General features: G+C 36.6%; 1 protein-coding gene across 6 annotated transcripts in view; it reads right to left on the minus strand.

The window, feature by feature from the left end:
- The window catches only part of cobl (cordon-bleu WH2 repeat protein), a 75,435-nt gene extending 52,823 nt beyond the window's left edge, over positions 1–22,612 (minus strand). For 4 of the 6 annotated variants that reach the window (XM_030157582.1, XM_030157584.1, XM_030157583.1 and 1 more), the window contains exons 1-3: positions 22,476–22,612; positions 22,129–22,235; positions 1,338–1,532 (exon numbers count right to left, since the gene is read on the minus strand). In XM_030157582.1, the coding sequence (XP_030013442.1) occupies positions 1,338–1,532; positions 22,129–22,157 (224 nt within the window). In that variant the 5' untranslated portion in view covers positions 22,158–22,235; positions 22,476–22,612. The other 2 variants (XM_030157581.1, XM_030157585.1) reach the window with 2 other exon arrangements.
- Between the last annotated feature and the right edge of the window lie 763 nt (positions 22,613–23,375).

Below are 23,375 nucleotides of genomic sequence, written 5' to 3' on the forward strand. Positions count from 1 at the left end.
TCAATGAGGTGACTTTCATTGCCACCAGACAATGATAGCGCCAGTAAATGATAGCATGAGGCCTTCTTGTCTATTCTGTGTTTGTTTGGGTTGCTCTGCCCGTGGGGCCTTGTAAAGGGGTCCCGTTCCCATAGTCAGCACAAGCTTTGTCCCACAGCATATAGAGATGAAGACTGTCCCATAATGCTCTGTTTTATTTTTTTGGGGCAGAAAATGAAGAATGCTGGCCTATATTGGAACAACAATGCCCTCTTTTGATCTACATACAAACTATATCTAGACAGTAAATAAAAAATGTAGCATTTACAGGGTGGGGAAGCAAAATGTACAATGAACATTTAGTTGTTTTTTCTCAGCAGGCACTACGTCAATTGTTTTGAAACCAAACATATATTGATGTCATAATCATACCTAACACTATTATCCATACCTTTTCAGAAACTTTTGCCTATATGAGTAATCAAGAAAGCAAACGTCAAAGAGTGTGTGATTTGCTGAATGCACTCGTCACACCAAAGGAGATTTCAAAAATAGTTGGAGTGTCCATAAAGACTGTTTATAATGTAAAGAAGAGAATGACTATGAGCAAAACTATTACGAGAAAGTCTGGAAGATACTATTAAAGAAGAATGGGAGAAGTTGTCACCCGAATATTTGAGGAACGCTTGCGCAAGTTTCAGGAAGCGTGTGAAGGCAGTTATTGAGAAAGAAGGAGGACACATAGAATAAAACCATTTTCTATTATGTCAATTTTCTTGTGGCAAATAAATTCTCATGACTTTCAATAAACTAATTGGTCATACACTGTCTTTCAATCCCTGCCTCAAAATATTGTAAATTTTGCTTCCCCACCCTGTATTGGCAATTACGTGGTGGCTATCACAGCATGCTATGAACTACTTGCTTAATTTATAAAAGCATAGTTCAAATGGCAATGCAGCAGCTCAAATAATGTATCTAAAAAATAAAACACAAACCCTTTGATCCTATATGCATGAAGATTAACTCATACATGAGGAGATCCACAGCAAAACATAGTATTTAGTGTCTTTGCCAAAGTTCTAATACACCAACTGAAACTGACCCAGCCATGTTTAATGCTGCTCTTCTGATAACAGGCAACCATTGTGTTATGCAGAGCAATGCCTGATGCAAATATTAATAAAACTAGACTTAGGAATTACCATTTCAAAGGCACTCACTACGAATCCTCCACTGCATTCATCAGCGTAAGCTCTAAGATTCATCCTAAATTGCACCGAATATATTGTGAAACATCCAAACTTAAAGAGAATGAACTCTGGATTTTTTTTTTTTTTTTTTTTTGTCTGTCTCACCTGCCGTCCTCAGTTACTTTTGTCTGGAAGCCCTGCGGTAGCGTTAGGTGTAGATCTACCCTCTGCATCAGCATGTTCTCCTTGGCCTCCATGCCAGAGGTCCCTCCTCCATCTGGAACAGTGTTTCTGAAGATATGGCGTGGGGCAGGCTGGGGGGCCTGCGGTGGTGGTGGGGCACGAGCCTTCATTCTTCTCCTGGGCAAAGGCAACAGCAAAGACACATGCAAGAGATTATGAATTTTGTAGGTGTTTGTTAGTGTTTCCTGTTTTAGTCATTTAATGATAATGGGGTCCTAATTCCACCAGATAAACATGATCAATAATTTTAAAGTGTATGAAACAAACAGTTAATCATTCTATGAGGATTTTTTTATTCCTGTCATGAAATGGTATGTTTCACTGATCTGATTTCAATACTAAAACCCACTTTTATTCATTTTAGTAAAATATTTTTTTCCAGTATAGATCATTTTAGTGAACTGAAGTCATTTGTTCCTCATAGTGACTGAGCTCAGTCTTCAGACAGCCTGAAGAAAACAATACATCACCTCACACACAGCCTGACTACCAATGACTTCATCCTGTTTACCCAACAAAAACTTGTCCATTTAGATTATGTAACAGCACATACATATTCTGTGATGTATAACTGAATAATGTATGATAATGTACTACGTAATAAGATTATTAAGGACAATCAGCCTCACAAAATCATTCTATGCTTTCAAAAAGCCTCATTACTTAACATCCTTAGATTAATACAGCTAATAATAACAAAAAATGCAATTCTATGTGTGGGCATAGACATATTTAACACATTAAACTGGAGGTTAAATGAGTTTCTTTCTGTTTAGTGAAAGTAACAAGAACCACCTGACAGTTGATGTGGCAAATCAAACACTTAAACCTCCAACCAATGACAAATAGGTTTCCAATTTTTCTGCACACTCTGTCTTCATCTGCACAGTGTAAACAATAGCCTTCAATAACAAAAAAAATGTCATCCCACTCACGTCAAAAGCAGCCGCTGTTCATTAAATGTCCCAGTAATATTAAATACCAGACTACTTACAAATTCAGCTCAGTGCATTCGGTTCACAGAGAAAGTGCGTATGTTTGTAATCCTGTCTCCTTGAAGGTATTCCTGCCCAGTGTAGAGTGCACAGTGAAGGAAGAATGCACGTGAACACAGTCAGCGGACTCTAACCTGGCCACAGTTAACCATTAACTGTTAAAAGCAACAATGTCATTGACTCATTATGCAACACAGAAAGAATTTTTAAATGAATACTGATGATGAGGGGTCGAGTGCACAAGTTAGGAAAAGATATTTGACTTTAGGTGCTTTTGCAAGAACTCTTCATTCTTGAGAAGAAAGCAAGATCTGCAATAAATGTATGAGATTTTTACATTTTTGAAGGGGGTCTATGTTTTTGAGGATGCACAGACAGAACTGGGCTCTGTGGAGCTGTGGGACTGGGCCCAGGCCAGGTTTAACACAGTCAGCCAGTATACTTCCCTTCCTCTCGTTTGCTGTTTGTCTCACCGTAACATTTCAGCCTGCCTCGCTCTCCTTTCCTCTCGCTCTCACACGCACAAAGACTCCTTTAGGAGAAGCCTCGTCTCCCACAGAGTTAGAATGAGCGAGCGTAAACGGAGAGAGAAAGAGTGAGGGAGTAAAAGAGACACAGGGAACGAAAAGCAGGAAACCCTGCTCTGGCACAGGGGGGCAGTAAGTGCTGAGCCGCTACAGAGACTGAGTTACTAATGGGCTCACACACTCACACACAGGTTACTAATGGACCTTTCAGAACCACCCAATTCTTCTCACTTGACTAAACAGCACTAACAAGGAGAGAATTCTTTCGGTATCCCCACTTTTAAATCTGTTACCTTCTCTTTTTCACTGATAAAGGTTTGTTTAGACTTCAGCTTTATTCAATAATTCAACCATTATTTATCTGACAATATTCAGAGCGAGATTCCTCATTTATGGCACAGCCAAGCAACACTTGTTGTAAACAGTGATGCTCAAAACAATACATAGCAATTTAGTGAATGATGAACCAATAAAACCATAAAGAGTAGGCAAATTGATTAAAGATTAAAACGATAAATGAGTCACCTGCAAAATATGATCAAATTAAAGTTTTTAATGTCTCTATGGTTGAAAATTATGTGTGTGCATGCTGCTCCAGATCACAGGTGCACGGAGTAAATCTAGATTTTCTAAGATCAGCAAAAACAGCCGGTACCTGCAACAGAATGTTATCAGAGGAACCCACATTATAGCAAAGCAATTAGGTGATGTTAGGTGGTAAAACAACAGTAAGGGCATCGTAAATAAATAAAATCCAATGTCTGGCACACCTTACAAACCTGGAAAAAACGTGTAACCTTGGCATACAGCTCTCAATGTTCCATATTATAGGTGATAAATCAGAATAATAACAGTGTCCAAGGCTAAGTGTCATGAGTTAGGCATGTGTAAAATGTCACCATAATTCAAAACTGAGACAAGTTATCTCAATATGCAACCTTGCATCGCAGAGAAAAATATATTTAACCCTATAACGCCAAATATATCACAAATGATACATGAGTTTTGAAGCCCTCTACATGATCAGTGTGATGGGTTTTTCTTTTCTTGAAAAACCTGTCATATACAGGGTGGGGAAGCAAAATTTACAATATTTTGAGGCAGGGTTTGAAAGACAGTGTATGACCCATTAGTTTATTGAAAGTCATGAGAATTTATTTGCCACAAGAAAATTGACATAATAGAAAATGGTTTTATTCATGTGTCCTCCTTCTTTCTCAATAACTGCCTGAAACTTGCGCAAGTGTTCCTCAAATATTCGGGTGACAACTTCTCCCATTCTTCTTTAATAGTATCTTCCAGACTTTCTCATAATAGTTTTGCTCATAGTCATTCTCTTCTTTACATTATAAACAGTCTTTATGGACACTCCAACTATTTTTGAAATCTCCTTTGGTGTGACGAGTGCATTCAGCAAATCACACACTCTTTGACGTTTGCTTTCGTGATTACTCATATGGGCAAAAGTTTCTGAAAAGGTATGGATAATAGTGTTAGGTATGATTATGACATCAATATATGTTTGGTTTCAAAACAATTGACGTAATGCCTGCTGAGAAAAAACAACTAAATGTTCATTGTAAATTTTGCTTCCCCACCCTGTACAATTAGATACATGCAATACATGGATAATCCACCAATTCGTTCACCAGAGGCCTTTCCAGTGACAATACAAGACTGTCATTAATGAGGAAGGAGGCAGAACTTTGCCAATTTTGAAAAGGAATTACCGATTTGTTAGACATGTTTGTATTATATTGTGTTTTTGTTTGTTCAATAATGATAATATTTGGGCATTGAGACCTGATGTATCAAATATGATACAAAATTGAATCTTGTACATGGAAATTAATATTTGAAAAAAAAAATGTTTTGGTTTTTTAGAAGGACCAATAAAGGCTCCAGTTTCAAAGAAGTGGAATTTTCTGTCAGTGATTTAATGGTTCAGACTTTACAAGGTTAAGAACTAGAAAAGTACTTCATTTGCTCATCACTTTAGTTACATGCTATTTAAAAGTTTTCATAGATCCAAATTTCAATGATACTTATATTTCATGACCGACTGTAAGTTCATATGAGATGAAAATATTATCATGATCTAATCAAATCAGAAACAACAGTTGAAGGAATATAACAAAAGGTGCTTTTACACTTTCATAAGCATAAAAAAAGGACTTCCTCTTTCTGTAGTTACAAAGGGTTCATTCTAAGATAATAAAACTCCAATGCATCTTGTTTTCACATGATTATACACTGATGAAAACAGAATTCTGAAGGCTACAGATCCCACTAAATCTTATATAACTGCACCTTTAATCCAACTCCACATGCTCAGACTGTGATCAAACTCATGACAACAGCTACAGAGAAGTGTCTGGATATATTAAGAGCATTGTATCATAACCAAAAGACGTTCCTTATGAAATGCAGGGGAACAAACAGACAAAGCAAGATGGGAAAAAAGTATCATTCTGAAAAGATCTACAGTAAAATGAGGGAAAACCCGTCTCAAATTGCCAAAGGTGATGTAGTCTCATGTGGTCTGTGTGTGTATAAGCATCATGTGAGTGGCTAAAAGTAGAAAGTTAAATGTGAACGGAGAAGACACTGCGTTGAATTTGGACTCCATAGGTTCAATTAAATATGAAACACTGAAACAAACACTAACGGAGACAAGACTGCTGGTTGATGTAGATAATAACTGGTGTGGATGATTACACGTCTCTGTACTGTCTACTATCAATCCGATTATTCTGTCTTTATCTTGGCCTCTAACAGATTACAGTATTTGTGTATATCTGCCATTTCCCATGTGAATTAAATACAGCACATTCACAACTGATAAAGGAATTCACTGTTCTGTAGAATAAATCTATGTGAAAGTATATGACAAAATGCAAAAAAAGAAAAGAAAACAGTAAAGTCCCAAACTGAACTGAGATGGAAAAGAAAACAGATCATTTTAGGAGCCAATCTTAAATGCTCATCAAATTGCAGATTTGGCCAAAACTCTGCAAATACAGCACTAACACCAGTATAACACAAGTCCAAGTGCGTCACAGTCAGATTGCTGTTATTATTTGGAAACTCGAATTATGTAACGCTGCTTAAACACAGTGTAGACAACTTTTAGCTGAGGAAAAAAGTACTGTAATAGTCAGTGCCTGTATTTATCCAGCTATGGAAAGAGACTAAAAGTTCCCACTGTGGAACGTCTTATAAAAATAACAGAATATGTTGGTGTACTGAACTAAACTGTGCTCTGTCAACTCAGCCCCACCCCAATCACCACCAAAAACAGTGATCTGCCTTCTCAGCTGTGTTGCTTTCCTCATCAACCCATTGACTCCTCTTAAAGATAGACAAAGTAATCATCAGTTCTGATTGTGTTTGATTGATTAGGCTTCCCCACACTAGTGCTGCAACAGCGAATCGATGAAATCAATCCAAATCGATTCTTAAAAGAGTTGGCAACAAATTTGGCAGTCGATTTGTTGGGTCTTGAGCATGTTAGTATTGAGGCATGCATGTGCGCTGCGTAGTGTAACAGAGGAAAACAAAGAGGAGCATGGATGAGGCTTCGGATCCCAGGCCAGATTTTTAAAGCTAGGTTTACATTATGTTCCCGGTGGGCACGGCAGAAACGTAATGCACCGTTTATGCAACAAAACTTGAATATGGAGAAAAAAATGTCCAAAATCCCATGGTACACTACGTTTTGGGCAAATGGGGCTGTTGTGGCCACTGGAAACATGATGTAAACCTAGCTTAAGATAACTTACATGTGGTGATTACTTTAGCCCACTAGCTAGTTAGACACTATTGTCATAATTATAATGTTTTCATCCATTTCTGTTTATCAGGCCACCAGACTAATGGTAACTATCATTAACTGGAACTAATACATACAACACTAGTTTGATAGTCTATAACCCGTGCTGTTTGAAGGCTAATATCTTGCTAGTCTTTAGTCATAACAAGTCTAGGTAGCGGGCTAGTGCTAGCTAATTATACCTAAAGCCATTGCAGGGATGTAATTATTAATGACTTGTCTGAAGCCTATATTGCTTTGGGTTAAATACTGATCTTTGAGAATTGAGTATTTTGTGTTTATCTGATGAATCCACTAGTTCAGGCATGTACAAAGTCCGGCCCGGGGGCCAATCACGGCCCGCTGTCAGATTTTATACGGCCCACAGCTTGGGTTTTATATTATATTATTTATGGCCCGTTTGGACTGTTGAACCGAGTACATGAATCATAAAAGGTTCAAAATGCAGTTTCTCCTTTCACCTCATGGTGGCAGCACCACTCTAACTCTATCTGGCTCTGTGACTTTGCCGTGAACCTTTTTCGCTAAGTTCTAACCATGGCGCCTGTAAATAAAAAAACGAAAGTTGACAGTGAGGGCCGCCGCTTCCAGGAGAGATGGGAATTACAATTTTTTTTCACTGAAAATCGAGGTGATTGTGTTTGCCTAATTTGTCAAGAGACTGTTGTCTTGTTTAAGGAATTCAATGTAAAGAGACACGAGCAGACAAAACATGCTAACGCATATGACAAGCTAGCAGGGAGTGAGCGTTCCGAAAAAGTGAAGCAAATTCAAGCTGCTTTAAACTCACAACAGTGACTCTTCATGTGAACCTGGGAGTTCAATGAATTCGCCACCAAGGCAGGCTACCAAGTTGCCAGGTTAGTTGCCTGTAACTGCTGGTGTTCTGTACTTGTAGATGTGACACAGAATATTACTTTCTGAATGATTTTGTGAAAGACAAGAGTAAGAGTCATATGTTTTCATCTTAAACGTTAACAGACTTTGCATTACTGAGTAATATATGAGTAATGATTACTCATATAAGTCATGTTTAAAATGAATGTGGGGTTAAGATTTTTATCAGCTTGGAAGTTTAAGATACTCTTTACAGTTTGCTCTATGTTATCTGACTCCAGATGTGAAAGGAAGGCAGAACTGTTTTGTTTTGTTTTTTTAATTTGTTCACACCTGAGTGGCTTAGATTTGGTTACATTGCCATTTAAAAAAAATGATATTGTGACAATGAAAATAAAATTGTTGTAGAACAGCGCATTTATATGTAATTTTTACTGTTTAAAAAATGTCTGAAGGGACCGCTGGCCCCTGGCAATGTCCACATTATCAGATCCGGCCCTCTTGAAAAAAAGTTTGGACACCCCTGCACTACTTATTAAAAAATAATCTACAGATTAATCGATTATTAAAATTATCGTTAGTTGCAGCCCTACCTCACACCATGGAAATGAATTACTTTAAAGGAAAATAATGGTTCTATAAAGATCAAAATCATTCATATCTTTAATTTTTCACAGATAATTTAATATTCAACTCTAGACTGGCGGTTACAATATCAAATATGTCTGCCCCAAACTAACAACATTACGTAGATGAGCCTTTAAAAAGCATACACTAGTTGACCTCTAACTCCTATAAAGCAGGTTTACTGATATAAAATGAGAGGAAAAACAGAGGCAGGCAGACAGATTTATCTACTCTGGATAAAACTGTGGATGCCAGACTATGAAACAGTAAGGCAACAGACTAGGTCACACATTCATGGAGCCACATAGATACAACACCAGTAGAGACCAAAAACAGATCTCATGAGTATAAGTGAACACAATAGGATGAGTGCAACAATAAGCTACTATCCTCTAGTGAAAACTACTAAATGGAACAGATTCATTAGCCAAATGAACACATGCCAACTGACCTATATTCACTGACACATATTCAGCATTCTTACATAAAAACATAACTGGATTTTAACGGCAGTTAAAAAAAATAATGAAAATGAATGTCACAAGTACCATATGATAAACCAGATGAAACCCTAAAATAGAGATAAACTACATGTAAAACGTTTGATGATTAATTTTGTCTTTCTTTTAGCACAACAAATACATCATTTACTTATTCAGTTGAGAGTATAAACATCAGCTGATTGGACATGTTTCATCTCTGAGAGCCACTTCAAATGCCCACCCACCCACTTAATCACACATCAGAGCCAAAGCTTCATATGTCTGTGTGCACACTTGAGTTTTCACCTCGTATTGTGCATTGGACACATTCAGCGATACACATCCTGGACCCTCAACCACTTCCCTCACACACACACACACACACACACACACACGCACACACACACACACACAGCGCTGCCACTGCCACCTCGTCAACATACTCCTTGGGTGTCATGGTGTCCCCATGGCAACCTATATTTACACCACTTGACTGCGGAAGAGTGCCGACCTCAGTTTAGTAACAGCTGTGGATTTTGGATGCCGAGAGGGTGGGTGACCATGAAAACCAAAAACAAAAATGAAACAGGAATGAAACAGAAAGAAAAGAAAAGAAAGTGTGCAACTATTACCCAAGTATCTAAGATACGTGAGCGCATTTGTTTGCAGTTGCTAAGCAGACCATCTCCAAATTCAGCACATGCCTTGATCTCATTACCAGCCACTGGTAAAAAGCCACACCCTATTACTGCTGTGAGACAGGGATGCAAAGTTAACCCACTCAGCTATTTTTAATGTAACCAGGACTTACTGCGATTAATATGTTCATTTACAAAAGCATCCTGGACAAGAAAGACAGTGATAACAAGGTTTCAGACAGGACTGTAGATATATACAATGGATGCAAGATAGCAAAATTGTCAGCTAACACTTGATCATAAATGACATTTTGGCCGACAGCTGATGCAAATACAGACGTTACTTTGTTACCCTGTCCCCCGAAGGGGAGGCAAGGGGTATTGTTTTCAAACTGGTTTGTTTGTTTGTTAACACTCTAGCAGCAAAACTATTGGTTGAATTCATGCCAACTTGGGTTTATAGATTGCCAGTGACCCAGAATAGATCTGCTTACATTTTGGGAAAAGTAGGTCAAAGTTCCAATTTTTTATGAAAAATTTGTTTTTTTCCCATTTAGTTATAATTTTCCCATTTAGTTATAATTGGCAAATGTCTGTAGCAGCAAAATTATTGGTTGAATTCATACCAAGTTTGGTTTATAGATTGACAGTGACCCAAAATAGACATCATTACATAGATACCAAACTGGAAGAAAAAGTCCAAGGCACTCTCTTTAAACATTAAAATACCTTTATTGTCATGGCATGGTCATATCTAGACCTAAAAAACACTTCTACGTGTTTTGGCTTCAAGCCTTCATCAGGAAGTTTGACTTCAGTTTGGTATCTACTTTATGAATCCCTTTTTCCAAAAAACACCTTGAACAAACTCTTTTTTGGTCCTAGAAGAATTCATGTGATTTTTTTTGACGTCATTACATTTGTTAAAAGTAGGTCAAAGTTTGAATTTTTTATGAATTTTAAAAGAAAAAAATTTCCCCATTCAAATGTCTGTAGCTTCAAACTCTTGGTTGAATTGATAACAAATTGAGTTTGTAGATTGCCAGTGACCCACAATAGATGTGGTTACATTTTGGGAAAAGTAGGTCAAAGTTCAAATTTTTGTGAATTTTTTAAAATCTTTTTTTTTCCTCTCACCTATAATGGGTGAAATTTCAAATATCTATAAAAACATCAATTTTGCTTCAATTTACTTCAAACTCTGCACATATATAGAGGCAACTGATATGCTGACATCAGCACGTGCATAGACATGATGACATCAGCTGGATCGATGCCAAAATAAGCTACAATACGTGTGAGGGGCGGGGTTTGTTGTGCCTGGCACCACTTGGTTTTTTGTTGTTATTTATCACCTATTTAAGAAAAAAAATCTTAAATATTTTAAAGTCTTTCTGCTCTTCATTACATAATCTTTGCATGAACCCATATTAAAATCTTTCAATTTATGAAAAAACACCTAACAAAACACATATTGCACATACCAACACCGATATTGGTTGATAGCAACAAATATTAGTCGATACTGATCCCTAATACCTACATATGACAATTTATGTTGAGACAAAAAAATCATTACAAAATCATAACATATTAAGACAAATTCCACAGATATTTGTACTAAATCATCAGTATCAACACATTTACCAATCTGCTGTATGTTTTGTGCTCACAACATAGACTAAACCACCACTGTGCCAACTATGACAGCCAGGATAACAATGCAACATATCAAAACAGTACAGAGAAATACATACACATGCTTTTCCCTCTATTCTTTTGTTTTAAAGTAATTTTTACATTGGGTAATTGTGGTTTGCTAAAGTATACGCAAGTTGGTTAAACCACAATTTTAGGTTAGATATACAACAGGCAGGTGTTAGCCTACTTCCATCTGGATAGGCGTACTCAACAATACTATTTTACACCCAGGGTGGAACCGCTTTTGTGGCCCTTTACACCCACACAGGAATAATGGTGGAGACAATTTGTACCCATGTATCCATATCCAACCTCTATTCTATTTAGCCTACACACTTGTCTGTTATATTATTGTATGGTATTTGTATCCAAGCGCAAAGCCATCTGGAAAAAATATTATGTGTATTTTTAGTGTAGCTTACATATTAAAACTTTTTTTAAAATCTGACACCATTTTTTTTTAACCCCACCAAACTGCGAGTGAAAACTGAAAAAATAAAAAACAGAAAGTCAAAATCTCATGCAAGAATCAAACCCCTGTATCGTGGTAGTATCTTTTCACCTACCCTGCCCTTAATCCAGTCATACATTGCATATTACATTACACACTGTTGCATGCATGCTTGGATGTAACTAGCTAAATTGCTGTTGTGTGTTATTTCCACCGTGATGCAAACAGAAACTCAGAAAGAGTAAACAGCAATTAAAATAAGAATGTATTAATCTTGGCTTTTGTACCACTTACTCGCAAGCAGCAGGAGTGTACTCAGTAAAAGCAACATAATAACCCAAGGGAGATTTTAAAAATACAACACCACAGCTCAGGTGCTAAATGAAATGTTACACATTGGGATTAATTAGGTCCCTTCCAGCCACTGTAGTTAGGAGCAGGTTTTATATCCAGGATGTATTATGGTGATCTCAGGTTGAGTCAGAAAGCAATGATCCAGCAGTATCTGTTTCACACCTACTTAACAGGGAGAAACCCATTTACTGTAACAGCACCTGGCCTTAGACACCCACTCCTCTATTCTCCTCTTTCCTATCGTCTCCTTTCTCTTGTGACACATGTAGTCATCTTGTCCACTTGTGACCAGTGACACAGAGGCACGCTGTAACAGTTTAGATCAAACATGTTCCATAAAACACTTCCATTTCAAAACAGAGAAGTAAGCAGCCAGCTTATTCATGTAACCTATCCATATCTACAGATCTTTTTGAAGAGGCTGTCTTAATATCAGTTACATTAAGTCCAAAAGCAGACTGTTCTACACCTAGGTAATGCAGTAATTCAGTATTCATCAGCTTTGGTCTACTTAGCTCATAGTCTTAATCTTCTGACTCCTCAAATCCACTCAACAGCCCTCATGTTAAAGTAAAATCCTACTGTCCACAATATGGCATGGTGAGATTTTTCTCTTTAAAACAGATTATCCTAGGTTGGTGAGAATATGGCTGGAAAAACCTCATTGTTTTTTTTTTTTTTTTTTTTATTACACCAAATGTAAAAGCAAACAATTAGGAAAACAGCAACAATGCTGGAGAGGGTGTGGCCACATGAATGCCAACTACTCGTATATCTTTTGGACATGTGTAAAAATGCAAATGTTTTGGAAAGGTGTTGTTCAGACAATGGAGGTCATTTTAAATTATAAAATTCCAATGAACTCCCAGGCTATCTATCTGGGTCTAGACTAATACCTGATGATGTAATTAAAAGAGAAGATGCTTACTCATTTAAAATATTAATTCTTGCCTGCAAAAAGGTTGTCACAAGGAACTGGTTAAAAAGTGACCCTCTTCGACCACAGCGATGACTGAACATTATAGAGGAAATATATAGCATGGAAAAATTAACATTTTATCTAAGGATTAAGGTGGGAACTTTTAAGTGAACCATATTCAAGGACATTAATTCTTGGTACCAGATCTGATGCGGAAAAGCAGACGAGTGCATAAGGAACAGCATCCCCCCTTGTTGTATTGTGGTTTTTTTTGTGTGTGTGTGTTACTGCACTGTAAAAGTGATTTAAAAAATTTAAATAAAAAGTTACAACCCCCCCCCCCCCCCAAAAAAAAACAGATTATTTTAAGTTCCAGTCCAGACTGATCATGTTATTTGGAGAGACATACAGAAGTATGCACTTTGTTTATAACAGGTGCACAGGCTTATTTTCCTCCAGCATCATCATACATAAAGCTCCAGGGTGGTGACCAGACCCAGAGAGGAAGAAAGAAGGAGGGATAATGAAGGTTGGAGGGATTTTCAGGTGGCCCAACGCCCCATATGGCACCAGAGGAAGAAGAAAGGAAACTGAAAAGGAAGGAGGGGGAGATGGAATGTATGAAGGAAGAGCACAGCAGGAAACAGTAATTAGTCTGTTCTCTATTCCCTAAGCTGCTTGTTCAATTAGAGAGTGCTCCTGCTGGAGAGACAAGAAGAAAACACTTATGTTCCGATATTGATGCTTTTAAGATGATCAGCGGTGCCAAAAGGCTGCAACACTACTTTGACTAATGAAAAAGCGACTAATGAATGAAAAAATAAAACAATAAAGCATATTTTAAAAATACATTAATTAATAAATTAAATAAATAAAGATATAAGTAAATATAAATAAATAAATAAATAAATAAATAAATAAATAAATAAAAAAGGAAAAATAAAATTAAATAAATAAATAACAAAGCATATTCTCTGATAGCAATTACACTACTCTGCTTCTGCATTTTCACAAACTGCGTTGTAACCATATAGAAACCCTTTAGATTATTTCCTGGCACTTTATTATAGGAAATAATTACACAATTTTGTCAGATTCAGGAAGCAGTCGACCAACAACTCCCACCCTCTGCAAGGATAAAATTACTGTTCTTGTTTAACTGTCTTGTGGCTTTAAGAGAGGCGTGTATGGACTGATTGAGAAATTTTATTTTCTGTTTTGTTATTCACTGTTCATTTTGTGCCAGGAAAACAAACATTCTTCATTATCGTTACCTTCGTAAAATTAGTTTTGACAAAATTGCTTAAACTGTCAAATACTCAATTTCTGGTTAAGTTTTATGTGTTTTCTGAAAAATCTGAAAAAAAATGACTTAAGCCATTATTTCAGGAAGATGATATTATAAAAAAAAATCAACAGATAAACATTAACTTATATTATTTGCCAATAGCTGATGTTTAGAATTATAGCCAATACCGGACAATTCTGGTGTTTTGGTCATGAAGCTGCTTATATCCCTGTCATAAACGGTTATTCGATTGTATGATAAAGCAAAAAATATATTCCACAGTATATACTAAAACTGATGCTGATTTTTTTTATCTTTACAGTACATACATTTTTGCTATTAGCAGCACAGCATTGTTTAATTCTCTTATATGCTTTTTCCAAATTGAGACAACCTTACTTTGTAATCAAAATTAACTCATTAAGAAATAGAAAACTGACTCAATTTCGACTTAAAAGCAGCAATACCAAAAAAAAAAAAAGAAAAAAAAGAACAGTGTACTTTGTATCAGTGATGTCCTGTGTAATATCGTTGGCTTCCTGATAAAACCTGCTAAGTGACATTTTTGGTTGGGAATAAAAACCTGCTATCTCCCCTATTATAGCTTCAAATTTCAGTCTCCTGTGAAAGTTGTTTACATTCCATCATAAGTACCAACATTAAAGGAACAGATATTTTTTGTCATATTTCACAGTTTCCTGTTACATAAGTAGTTTTTTGTTTCTCCTGTAAAATTCGCCCAAAGTCACATAGCAGGTTTTATCAGGAAGCCGACGATATGTTGTGAGACTGTTTTGAATAAAAATTTGAATTAAACCAAAAAAAAAAAAAAAAAAAGCAATACCAGCGTCAATATACTGTTTACACTGAGCATTTATTTATGATATGTAGCTCTGAAAGCAAAGGGTGAAGGCTCAGTGAAATAAGACCTGCTGACACAGCGGCAACACTTTTTTTTAAACTTTAATCTAATAAAGCCTTGCAGTAGTTTCAACAAGTAAAACTAGAATGTTGAGACTGTTTTCACCCATAGCTACGGCACATCAGTTGGTTTAGGATAGCTCACACACACAGACAAACCCACATACCACAGTGCCTAACATATGACAGCAGGCCTCAAGAAGTAAATCAGAGTACAGCTGCATTATGAGAACAGGCATATACACTGAAACTGTGCGGGTACATAGGCACACGCTGGCATTACTTTAGTTCACCAGAGACAGAAAACAAAGAAGAGATAATGGGCTGGAGAATGTTGTGAGGTCTAACCAGTGTCCATAAATACAGCCAGTCTAGTCTCACATATTCCATTTATCAAATCATGGCTTGGGGTAAACATATTCAACAAACATGTGCTCCCAGCTCTCAGTAACACATTACATTATATTACTCTATTTGGGTGTCAGAATGTGGAATTCTTTGGCAATGGAAGACAAGAGCTGTACAAATATTTTTCAGTTTAAGAGTTTGTATAAGAAGAGAATAGAGAAGCTTTATTAAAACATGTAATGAAATAATTTTACTTATGGATTTTTGGATTTGTTTTACTTTCATTGACTGCCATGTAAACTGTTTACTGTAATACTTATCTGATGTAAGCAGATGTTTTAAAAAAAAAGGGGCAGATATTATAAGTTTTCTTCATCATCAGGATGAAGAAAATCATTTAGATTGGAATGAATAAATAAATTAAAGGAAATTAAATGAAACAAACCTGGTCCTCTAACAGTATGTGTAATAGTCTTAAATTGTGACTGATGAAATGAATAAAATCATTTTCTGTTATTATTCTGTTATAAATCATCTACACATTACTTTCACATTACAGTGAAGTAAATGCAAAATATGAAAATACTATATTTATTTTAAAAAATTATAGGCTTTATGAGTCAGGCTTGTGTTATGTCTGTGTCACTGACCCCTTATTAAACCCATAAACTGAGCAAAGGTTAAACTCACTGCATTTGCACTTTGGTCAAGCTTGTATCATTACAGAACAAGCACATGGAAGCATTGCGTCCGCACCCTCTCTAAAACTGGATGCAGATATTACTAGATACATACTGTACTTGTTCCAACAACGCGTAGCTTCAAATACTCTCTCTCTCTCTCTCTCTCTCGCCTAGCTCAGCTTTCACAGGAGTTAAATTTAGGACAGCATAAAAACATAACCCTAAATATCCAGATGTGGCCACATACACTAAAACATTTCCCCTACTATGCTAAAAGTACCATTCAAGCAAAAAGAAAAAAAAAAAAAACATAGAGGATTCCCTTAGTCAGCAGTGCTATGCTGGTGTCTGACCACATGAAGTTAAATAGAGAAGATCCTGTCAAGGGTGTGTTCATTTGGGTGGGGCACTTGTGTCTGCATCTGTCTTAAAATCTTCACATCGTTGGAGACCCCAGCACGAAAAAAGAGAGAGAGAGAGTGCAGCACTATGAAGCAGGACTTTATCTTACAATACCCTGTCTGTGTGAGTTTATTTTAAGAAACTGTACAGACTGACAGACACACATGGCATTCAAACAGTATGCAAAGGATGAAACTGATATTCCAGTCCAGTGGTGATCTGCCTCCCATATGCAACGCTCATGGGTACACACACACACACACACACACACACACACACACACACACACACACACACACACACAGGCAGGACATTTAGTAGCCAGTAATTACCCCTGGGTGTGTGCTGAGGATAAACGGACAGTTATTTGTAATCCCATACTGTATTTATCTGTACAATCTTCCAAGTGAGACTTCCCGTGAATGAACAGATAAAGAAACGACAAATGCGTTTAGAATCAAATATATGACCTACCGACAGTGAAGCAGAAGGCAGTATAAATCAGGATGTTCTAGATGGTGACACACAGCTCTTTTTGATCTGAGCGCTTCTTTAGTGAAGCAAAGAGAGGCAAAAGTGACTCTGTATGGCAAAACAACAACTGTGTTTGTGTGGGTGGTTGATCATCACCAGGGACTGAAACATGTGACCAAAGTAAACCTTTAAGTTCTTGACGTCACACCTGATTGTGCGCCTATAAAGCGTAACAGAACAGGTCTATTAAATCCGCAAACAACTCTGTAAAAATCTTTGAAGATTGGACGAATGAGTCGAAGTTGTTAGAAAGGAATGCTATAAATGTGAAATAAAAGCTCATAGCTCTTAATCCTGCAGAGGATATCATACAAGCACTGGTTAAAGGAATAGGTTAGTATTTTACTCTATTATTTGTTTTGCCACAAGATAACGTAGTATTAAGTGACTAAATAGGGAAATGGGAAGAGCAATTTGCATCTCCATCTTTAATATACTGACTTGAACGTGTTGTTGTGTTGTTTTTGACTAAAATGTTGTAGTTCCCTTGTCTGTGGAGTGTAACGCTTCCTAATGTGTCAGTCAGGGCAGTAAAACTAAAATTACAAAACCACATTATTCAGTCTGACTCCAGCAATAAAAAAAAAGTTCAGTTTAAAGTCTTTTCATTTAACAAACATACATACATAAAGTTTAGAGAGGAAGGCGACATATGCTTAAGATCAGCTTCATCTGTGGGATAAACATGAGGTTGGATTTTGTGTCTATTCTTAATTACTTTCTTAAAGACTTGATGATTTATGTGACCTTTTCACTGTTCCTGAAGTACACACTGGCACACATTCACACACAAACACACACCCACTGCTCAGATTTCAACGGTCAGGTAAAAGCATTTTTCAATAGCAGTCACTTCCTTTCTCATTCCTGTGTAATGCTTTTTGATCTGTGTGTGAGTGAATGTATATGTTAACATAGTTTTAAGAGTTTACTTCATTAGAGCAGGACGATGCAGTGAATGAGCCTCTCCCTTTGCGATGACAGAAGACAGGTCACTGCACAAAGGGAGTTGTCATGGTAATTTATATGGACAGAAATGTCACACACTGACCGGAAAAAAGGCATTTTGCTTCTGCTGCCAAATGACACTGTGACCAGTCTACTTTGTAATTTAGCCAAAAAGCTCTTGGGTGTCTGAAATCTCTGTATTTAGGGGTATCTGATTAAAGTGACCTTTACTTGAAAGATCAGAGGAGAAACAGACTAACCTTTAATTCACCTCATCACCAGTGGTTCTAACAGTATCCCGCCCTGGTCAAGTTGCATCTGTGAAACCTGCATGTTTTAACACATGTCTGTGGCACTTAGGTGATACAGTTAGGGCTGTTTCTACAATGAGATAATAGAAAATATGGCAAGAGAACAGGAGATGAAATGAAGAATTTGTACATTTGTTTGTATGTACAGGGGTTGGACAAAATAATGGAAACACCTTAAAAAATCAACAAAATATAATTTAATATGGTGTAGGTCCGCCTTTTGCAGCAATTACAGCCTCAATTCTCCAAGGTATTGATTCATACAACTTGTGAATTGTTTCCAAAGGAATTTTAAGCCATTCTTCAGTTAGAATACCCTCCAATTCTTTTAGAGACGATGGCGGTGGAAATCGACGTCTTACTTGAATCTCTAAAACTGACCATAAATGCTCAATAATGTTGAGGTCTGGGGACTGTGCCGGCCATACGAGATGCTCAACTTCATTAGAATGTTCCTCATGCCATTCTTTAACAATTCTAGCTGTATGGATTGGGGCATTATCATATTGAGGTGAAGGTGTTTCCATTATTTTGTCCAACCCCTGTATGTGAAAATCAAATGTGACCCATTTCAGTATGGCTGTATTAAACTAATTACTAAATGAATTTGCATAACAATTACATTATCATCAACTAAAATTCACATGTCCAGATAGTTTTGGCCACTGACCACCCCTACTACAAACAGACTGGATACTGATGGACTAATGCATGATAAATAAAAATGTCTGAAAGCCATGTAGACATCCCACAAAACACAAACTACAATCATGACTTCAGAAATTATGATGTCAGTATTACCAGCACTCAAGTACACAGCTATTACCATAATTACTGCTTCATCCAGGTAGCACTTAACTATGCTGATGCAGGGATGGAGGCTGCAAATGATGCTAAGTTGGCGATCTACTCACAAAAACATTTTATGGTAAAAAAAAATTGCAGATACAAATTAACACAGCAGATAAATGCTTTGGATGAGTGTGTGTGAACTGTTTATTTAGTCTCAGAATGTGTGAAGTAAAGGCCTCATTTGCATACTCAGCTGTATTTGAATAGAGTTTTTATTCAGAAGTTCAGATCTGCACTGTTTCTTTTAAGCTTAAAGTTTTTATCTGTTTTATCTATTTCTCTGTTTTGTTTTTTCTCATGCCTGTACTTTTCATTGCTTCCCTGCTGTAATGCTTTTAATGTTTTATGTAAGGCACTTTGAATTGTCTTGTACATGAAATATGCTATATAAAAAAACATACCTTGCCTTGCCTTACCACTTCAGTACAGTATCATAGCTTTTCTTTTTTTTTTTTCATCTCCTACAATGTTCTCTTAGTATGGGCTCATTGTAAAAACATAACCACACAAAAACACCTTTTCACTTCATACAAATAAACATATCCTACTGGGAAATGAACAGTGGGTTTCTAATAACTTCATCAACACTGCAGTGACTCCTGATAGTGAACTTGAATGCACACTACTCTAAAACCTAAGGCACTGGCCCGTCGTATGATTCTCTTTAAGTGGAAGGAACCTCTGCCACCCACCTTTGTGTAATGGGTGCATGATTTATTTTTCTTTTTAAAGTTGGAAAAAATTAAGTTTTCTGTTTGTAGGCAAATTAATTTGTTTTATCAACAATGGAATCGTTTTTTCTCTACTGTCAACAAGAGTGTCCTGCTGTCTCCTATGTCCTTTTGACGGAGAAATTTGTTGTTAGTATACATTATATTAACTCTTAATCAGCCCTGTGCATTGTAAAGAGGAGATGATAATATTATTCATGTTGTTGTTGTTTTTTTGTTGTTGTGTTTTGTTTTGTTTTGTTTTTTTCTGTCTCTTTTTTGGGGGTTTAATAGGTTTGTAGGTTTGATGTATAGTTTGTTTGTTATGTTTTTTGTATTGTGTCTGTGTGGTTCCTTATGTCTAAGTACATGTTTATGTAAATGTATAATTTAACCCTTTGATGCATGAATTATGAGAACCTTAGTCAAGATTTTTTTTTTTTCCTGAGTGTTTTTATTCCTCTTTAGGCATAAAAAAACAATGAGATTGAGTTGTTTTTTTTTTTTTTTTTTTTTTAAATGAACCTGTTTTTCATGGAGTTACAAAAATGTCCACTCATTTGGACACCATGTGTTTAATTTTTGAAGCAAAGAAACATGTGTTTAAAACACAATACCAGAAAGTGATATACTGTGTAAAAACTATGAAACAAAAGCCTTTTTGATGCAGCAAATCTGATGTTTTCTCACATTTTAACATACTCTAATACTAGTTACTTCTCACTTCATGGAGATAATATAAAAAAAATCAACTTTTTTTTTTAAGGAAAACTATTAATTACAGTCTAATAACAATTAGCAATAGATTTACACTCAAACATATTACTGCAGATCAGGTTTATCGAAAACATATAGATACAGTAATGGTATGAATTGCAGTGTATGTGATGGTGCATAAGTGTTCACTGTGTTGGCTGACATGGAACTAAAAGACCAAAACCCATGAATATACAGGGTGGGGAAGCAAAATTTACAATGAACATTTAGTTGTTTTTTCTCAGCAGGCACTACGTCAATTGTTTTGAAACCAAACATATATTGATGTCATAATCATACCTAACACTATTATCCATACCTTTTCAGAAACTTTTGCCCATATGAGTAATCACGAAAGCAAACGTAAAAGAGTGTGTGATTTGCTGAATGCACTCGTCACACCAAAGGAGATTTCAAAAATTGTTGGAGTGTCCATAAAGACTGTTTATAATGGAAAGAAGAGAATGACTATGAGCAAAACTATTACGAGAAAGTCTGGAAGATACTATTAAAGAAGAATGGGAGAAGTTGTCACTCGAATATTTGAGGAACACTTGCGCAAGTTTCAGGAAGCGTGTGAAGGCAGTTATTGAGAAAGAAGGAGGACACATAGAATAAAAACATTTTCTATTATGTCAATTTTCTTGTGGCAACTAACTGGTCATACACTGTCTTTCAATTCCTGCCTCAAGATATTGTAAATTTTGCTTCCCCACCCTGTAATATAAAAAAAAAAAAACTTTTTTTTTTTTTAAAGAAAACTTTTAAGTACAGTCTAATAACAATTAGCAATAGATTTACACTCAAACATGTTACTGTAGATCAGGTTTATCAAGAACATAAAGATACAGTAATGGTATGAATTGCAGTGTATGTGATGGTGCATAAGCGTTCACTGTGTTGGCTGATATGGAACTAAAACAACAAAACCCATGAATATACAAGAGAATAGCTGTAGAATAACTGTCCACTGTAGTGACCACTATGCATTAAAAGGGTTAAAATGACAAAAATAAGTAAATAAATAAAAACCTAAAGCACTGAATGGATCTGAACACTAGATTATTTACACCTGTCGAAAAGGGGCTTACACTGGCATTCATCTAACAGAGGCAGCAACAAGTGTGTCCAGCTGATGTGTTGAAAAGAGCCATACAGTCAACTCCAGCAACCAACCACGCCCCAAATAACACAACTCCAAACACACTGTGGGCAGCACCCACGGTTGTTGATGTTTTTTTCCACAAGCAAATGTCTGTCCTCTGACAAACCACTGTTGCACCGTGCGTAACTCGTGGACACTTCATGCTTATTGTGCGCAAATAGAGGCGCAGGTAGATTTGACTTCTAGAAAACTCTCTCTTTTGTCAATACTGACTATAGGCAACAAATGGTTCTTATGTATTGCTTTGAACTTCACCAGTCACGGGACAGTACAGGGGTATATCATTCTGTGATGTGTTATTATGAGGTAAAACACATGAATTATAATGAATAACATCACTACAACATAAGGCACAAATAGGCACATATGCTACCACTGTATGTTATAGCTCATTTAGCTTCAATTAGCTTAATGTTGCGTTCAAGTACTTACCCTAACGGTGGTTTTAAGGAGTCGGTCATTGATACACAGATAAAAGCGCAAACTCCCCAAGTCTGCTGTTGCTCTCAGACCCAGTGGTTATCCATTCGGTCTATCACCTGCGAGTTAGCACAGACATATTTAGTTAAAGTTTTATCAAGCATAGCTAAAGTTACAAAAACGACAACTCACAACACCAGCGGTGTATTCTCAGTGTGTTGTTAAAATAGTCCAACAAGTGTCAGTGCGCAAAGATGACACTCCAGTCTGACCCGGAGCACAAAGACCGCAAAGTGTCCAGGAGGCTAGCAAGAACAAGGGGAGGCGAAAGGAGTCCAGGATTTAAAAGTCCGACTTACTTCAGTCAAAACAGGCTTATTGAGTCACCCTCATGGTCTGAGTTGTTTGACAAATCCACTTGATATAATCTTCGAGTTCACCCCGGGCTGATTTTCCTTTGGACTACTTTCAAGCATGTTGATGTACTGTAGCTCACTTCCGGTAGTGGCTTTCAAAATAAGAGCCCGTCAATTAAACGCTTTAACATAAAACCGTATTATATTATTTTATCTTCACCAAGTTTGATCTATTTTCTCTTTTTGAGTTTTTCTTAAAGTGCACATAAGCCGCAGTACATATATTTGCACACTCACTTGCATTTAAGTAAATTCATAATGACTGTAAGGGAGTTAAATGCTTTTATTTGGAAGGCAGCCCTATTTTATTTCCTGTGTGCGTGCGTGATTTAACGCAGCTTTCTTTGCCCGCCTTCGTCAGCAGATCTCACGTCAATCATCCGCACTGAGCGCCAGCTGGACAGCGACGGACTGCTTAGTGCACCACTACAGGATAAAGAAAAAGAAAATTAATTATTGGATCCAAACATCCACATTATTATTATTATTATTATTATTTTTATTTATTTATTTATTTATTTATTTATTTATTTATTATTTGTACTCCACTATTGCTGCTGCAAATCTGGAATTTCCCCTTGTGGGACTAATTAAGAACTATCTTTTCTTATCTTATTATAACAACTACTATTATTATTACAAAATGAAAATTAAAGGGGCTGGTTATAGTAGCCTATACTTTAATAGTGCTCAATTGTTCTGCATAATCCCATATTAAAATTCCATGTCGGGGATTCAAATCTTTTCTCCCGGCTTCTTTCTCCCGACATGCTTTGTGTTATACTACCCTTGCAGTGCCTCCCTGCACTATTAATTTCCCACCACAAGAGGTCACCCAAAGAA

Source organism: Sphaeramia orbicularis, chromosome 16 (genome assembly GCF_902148855.1).
Source record: "Sphaeramia orbicularis chromosome 16, fSphaOr1.1, whole genome shotgun sequence".
In the NCBI taxonomy this organism is placed as follows: domain Eukaryota; kingdom Metazoa; phylum Chordata; class Actinopteri; order Kurtiformes; family Apogonidae; genus Sphaeramia; species Sphaeramia orbicularis.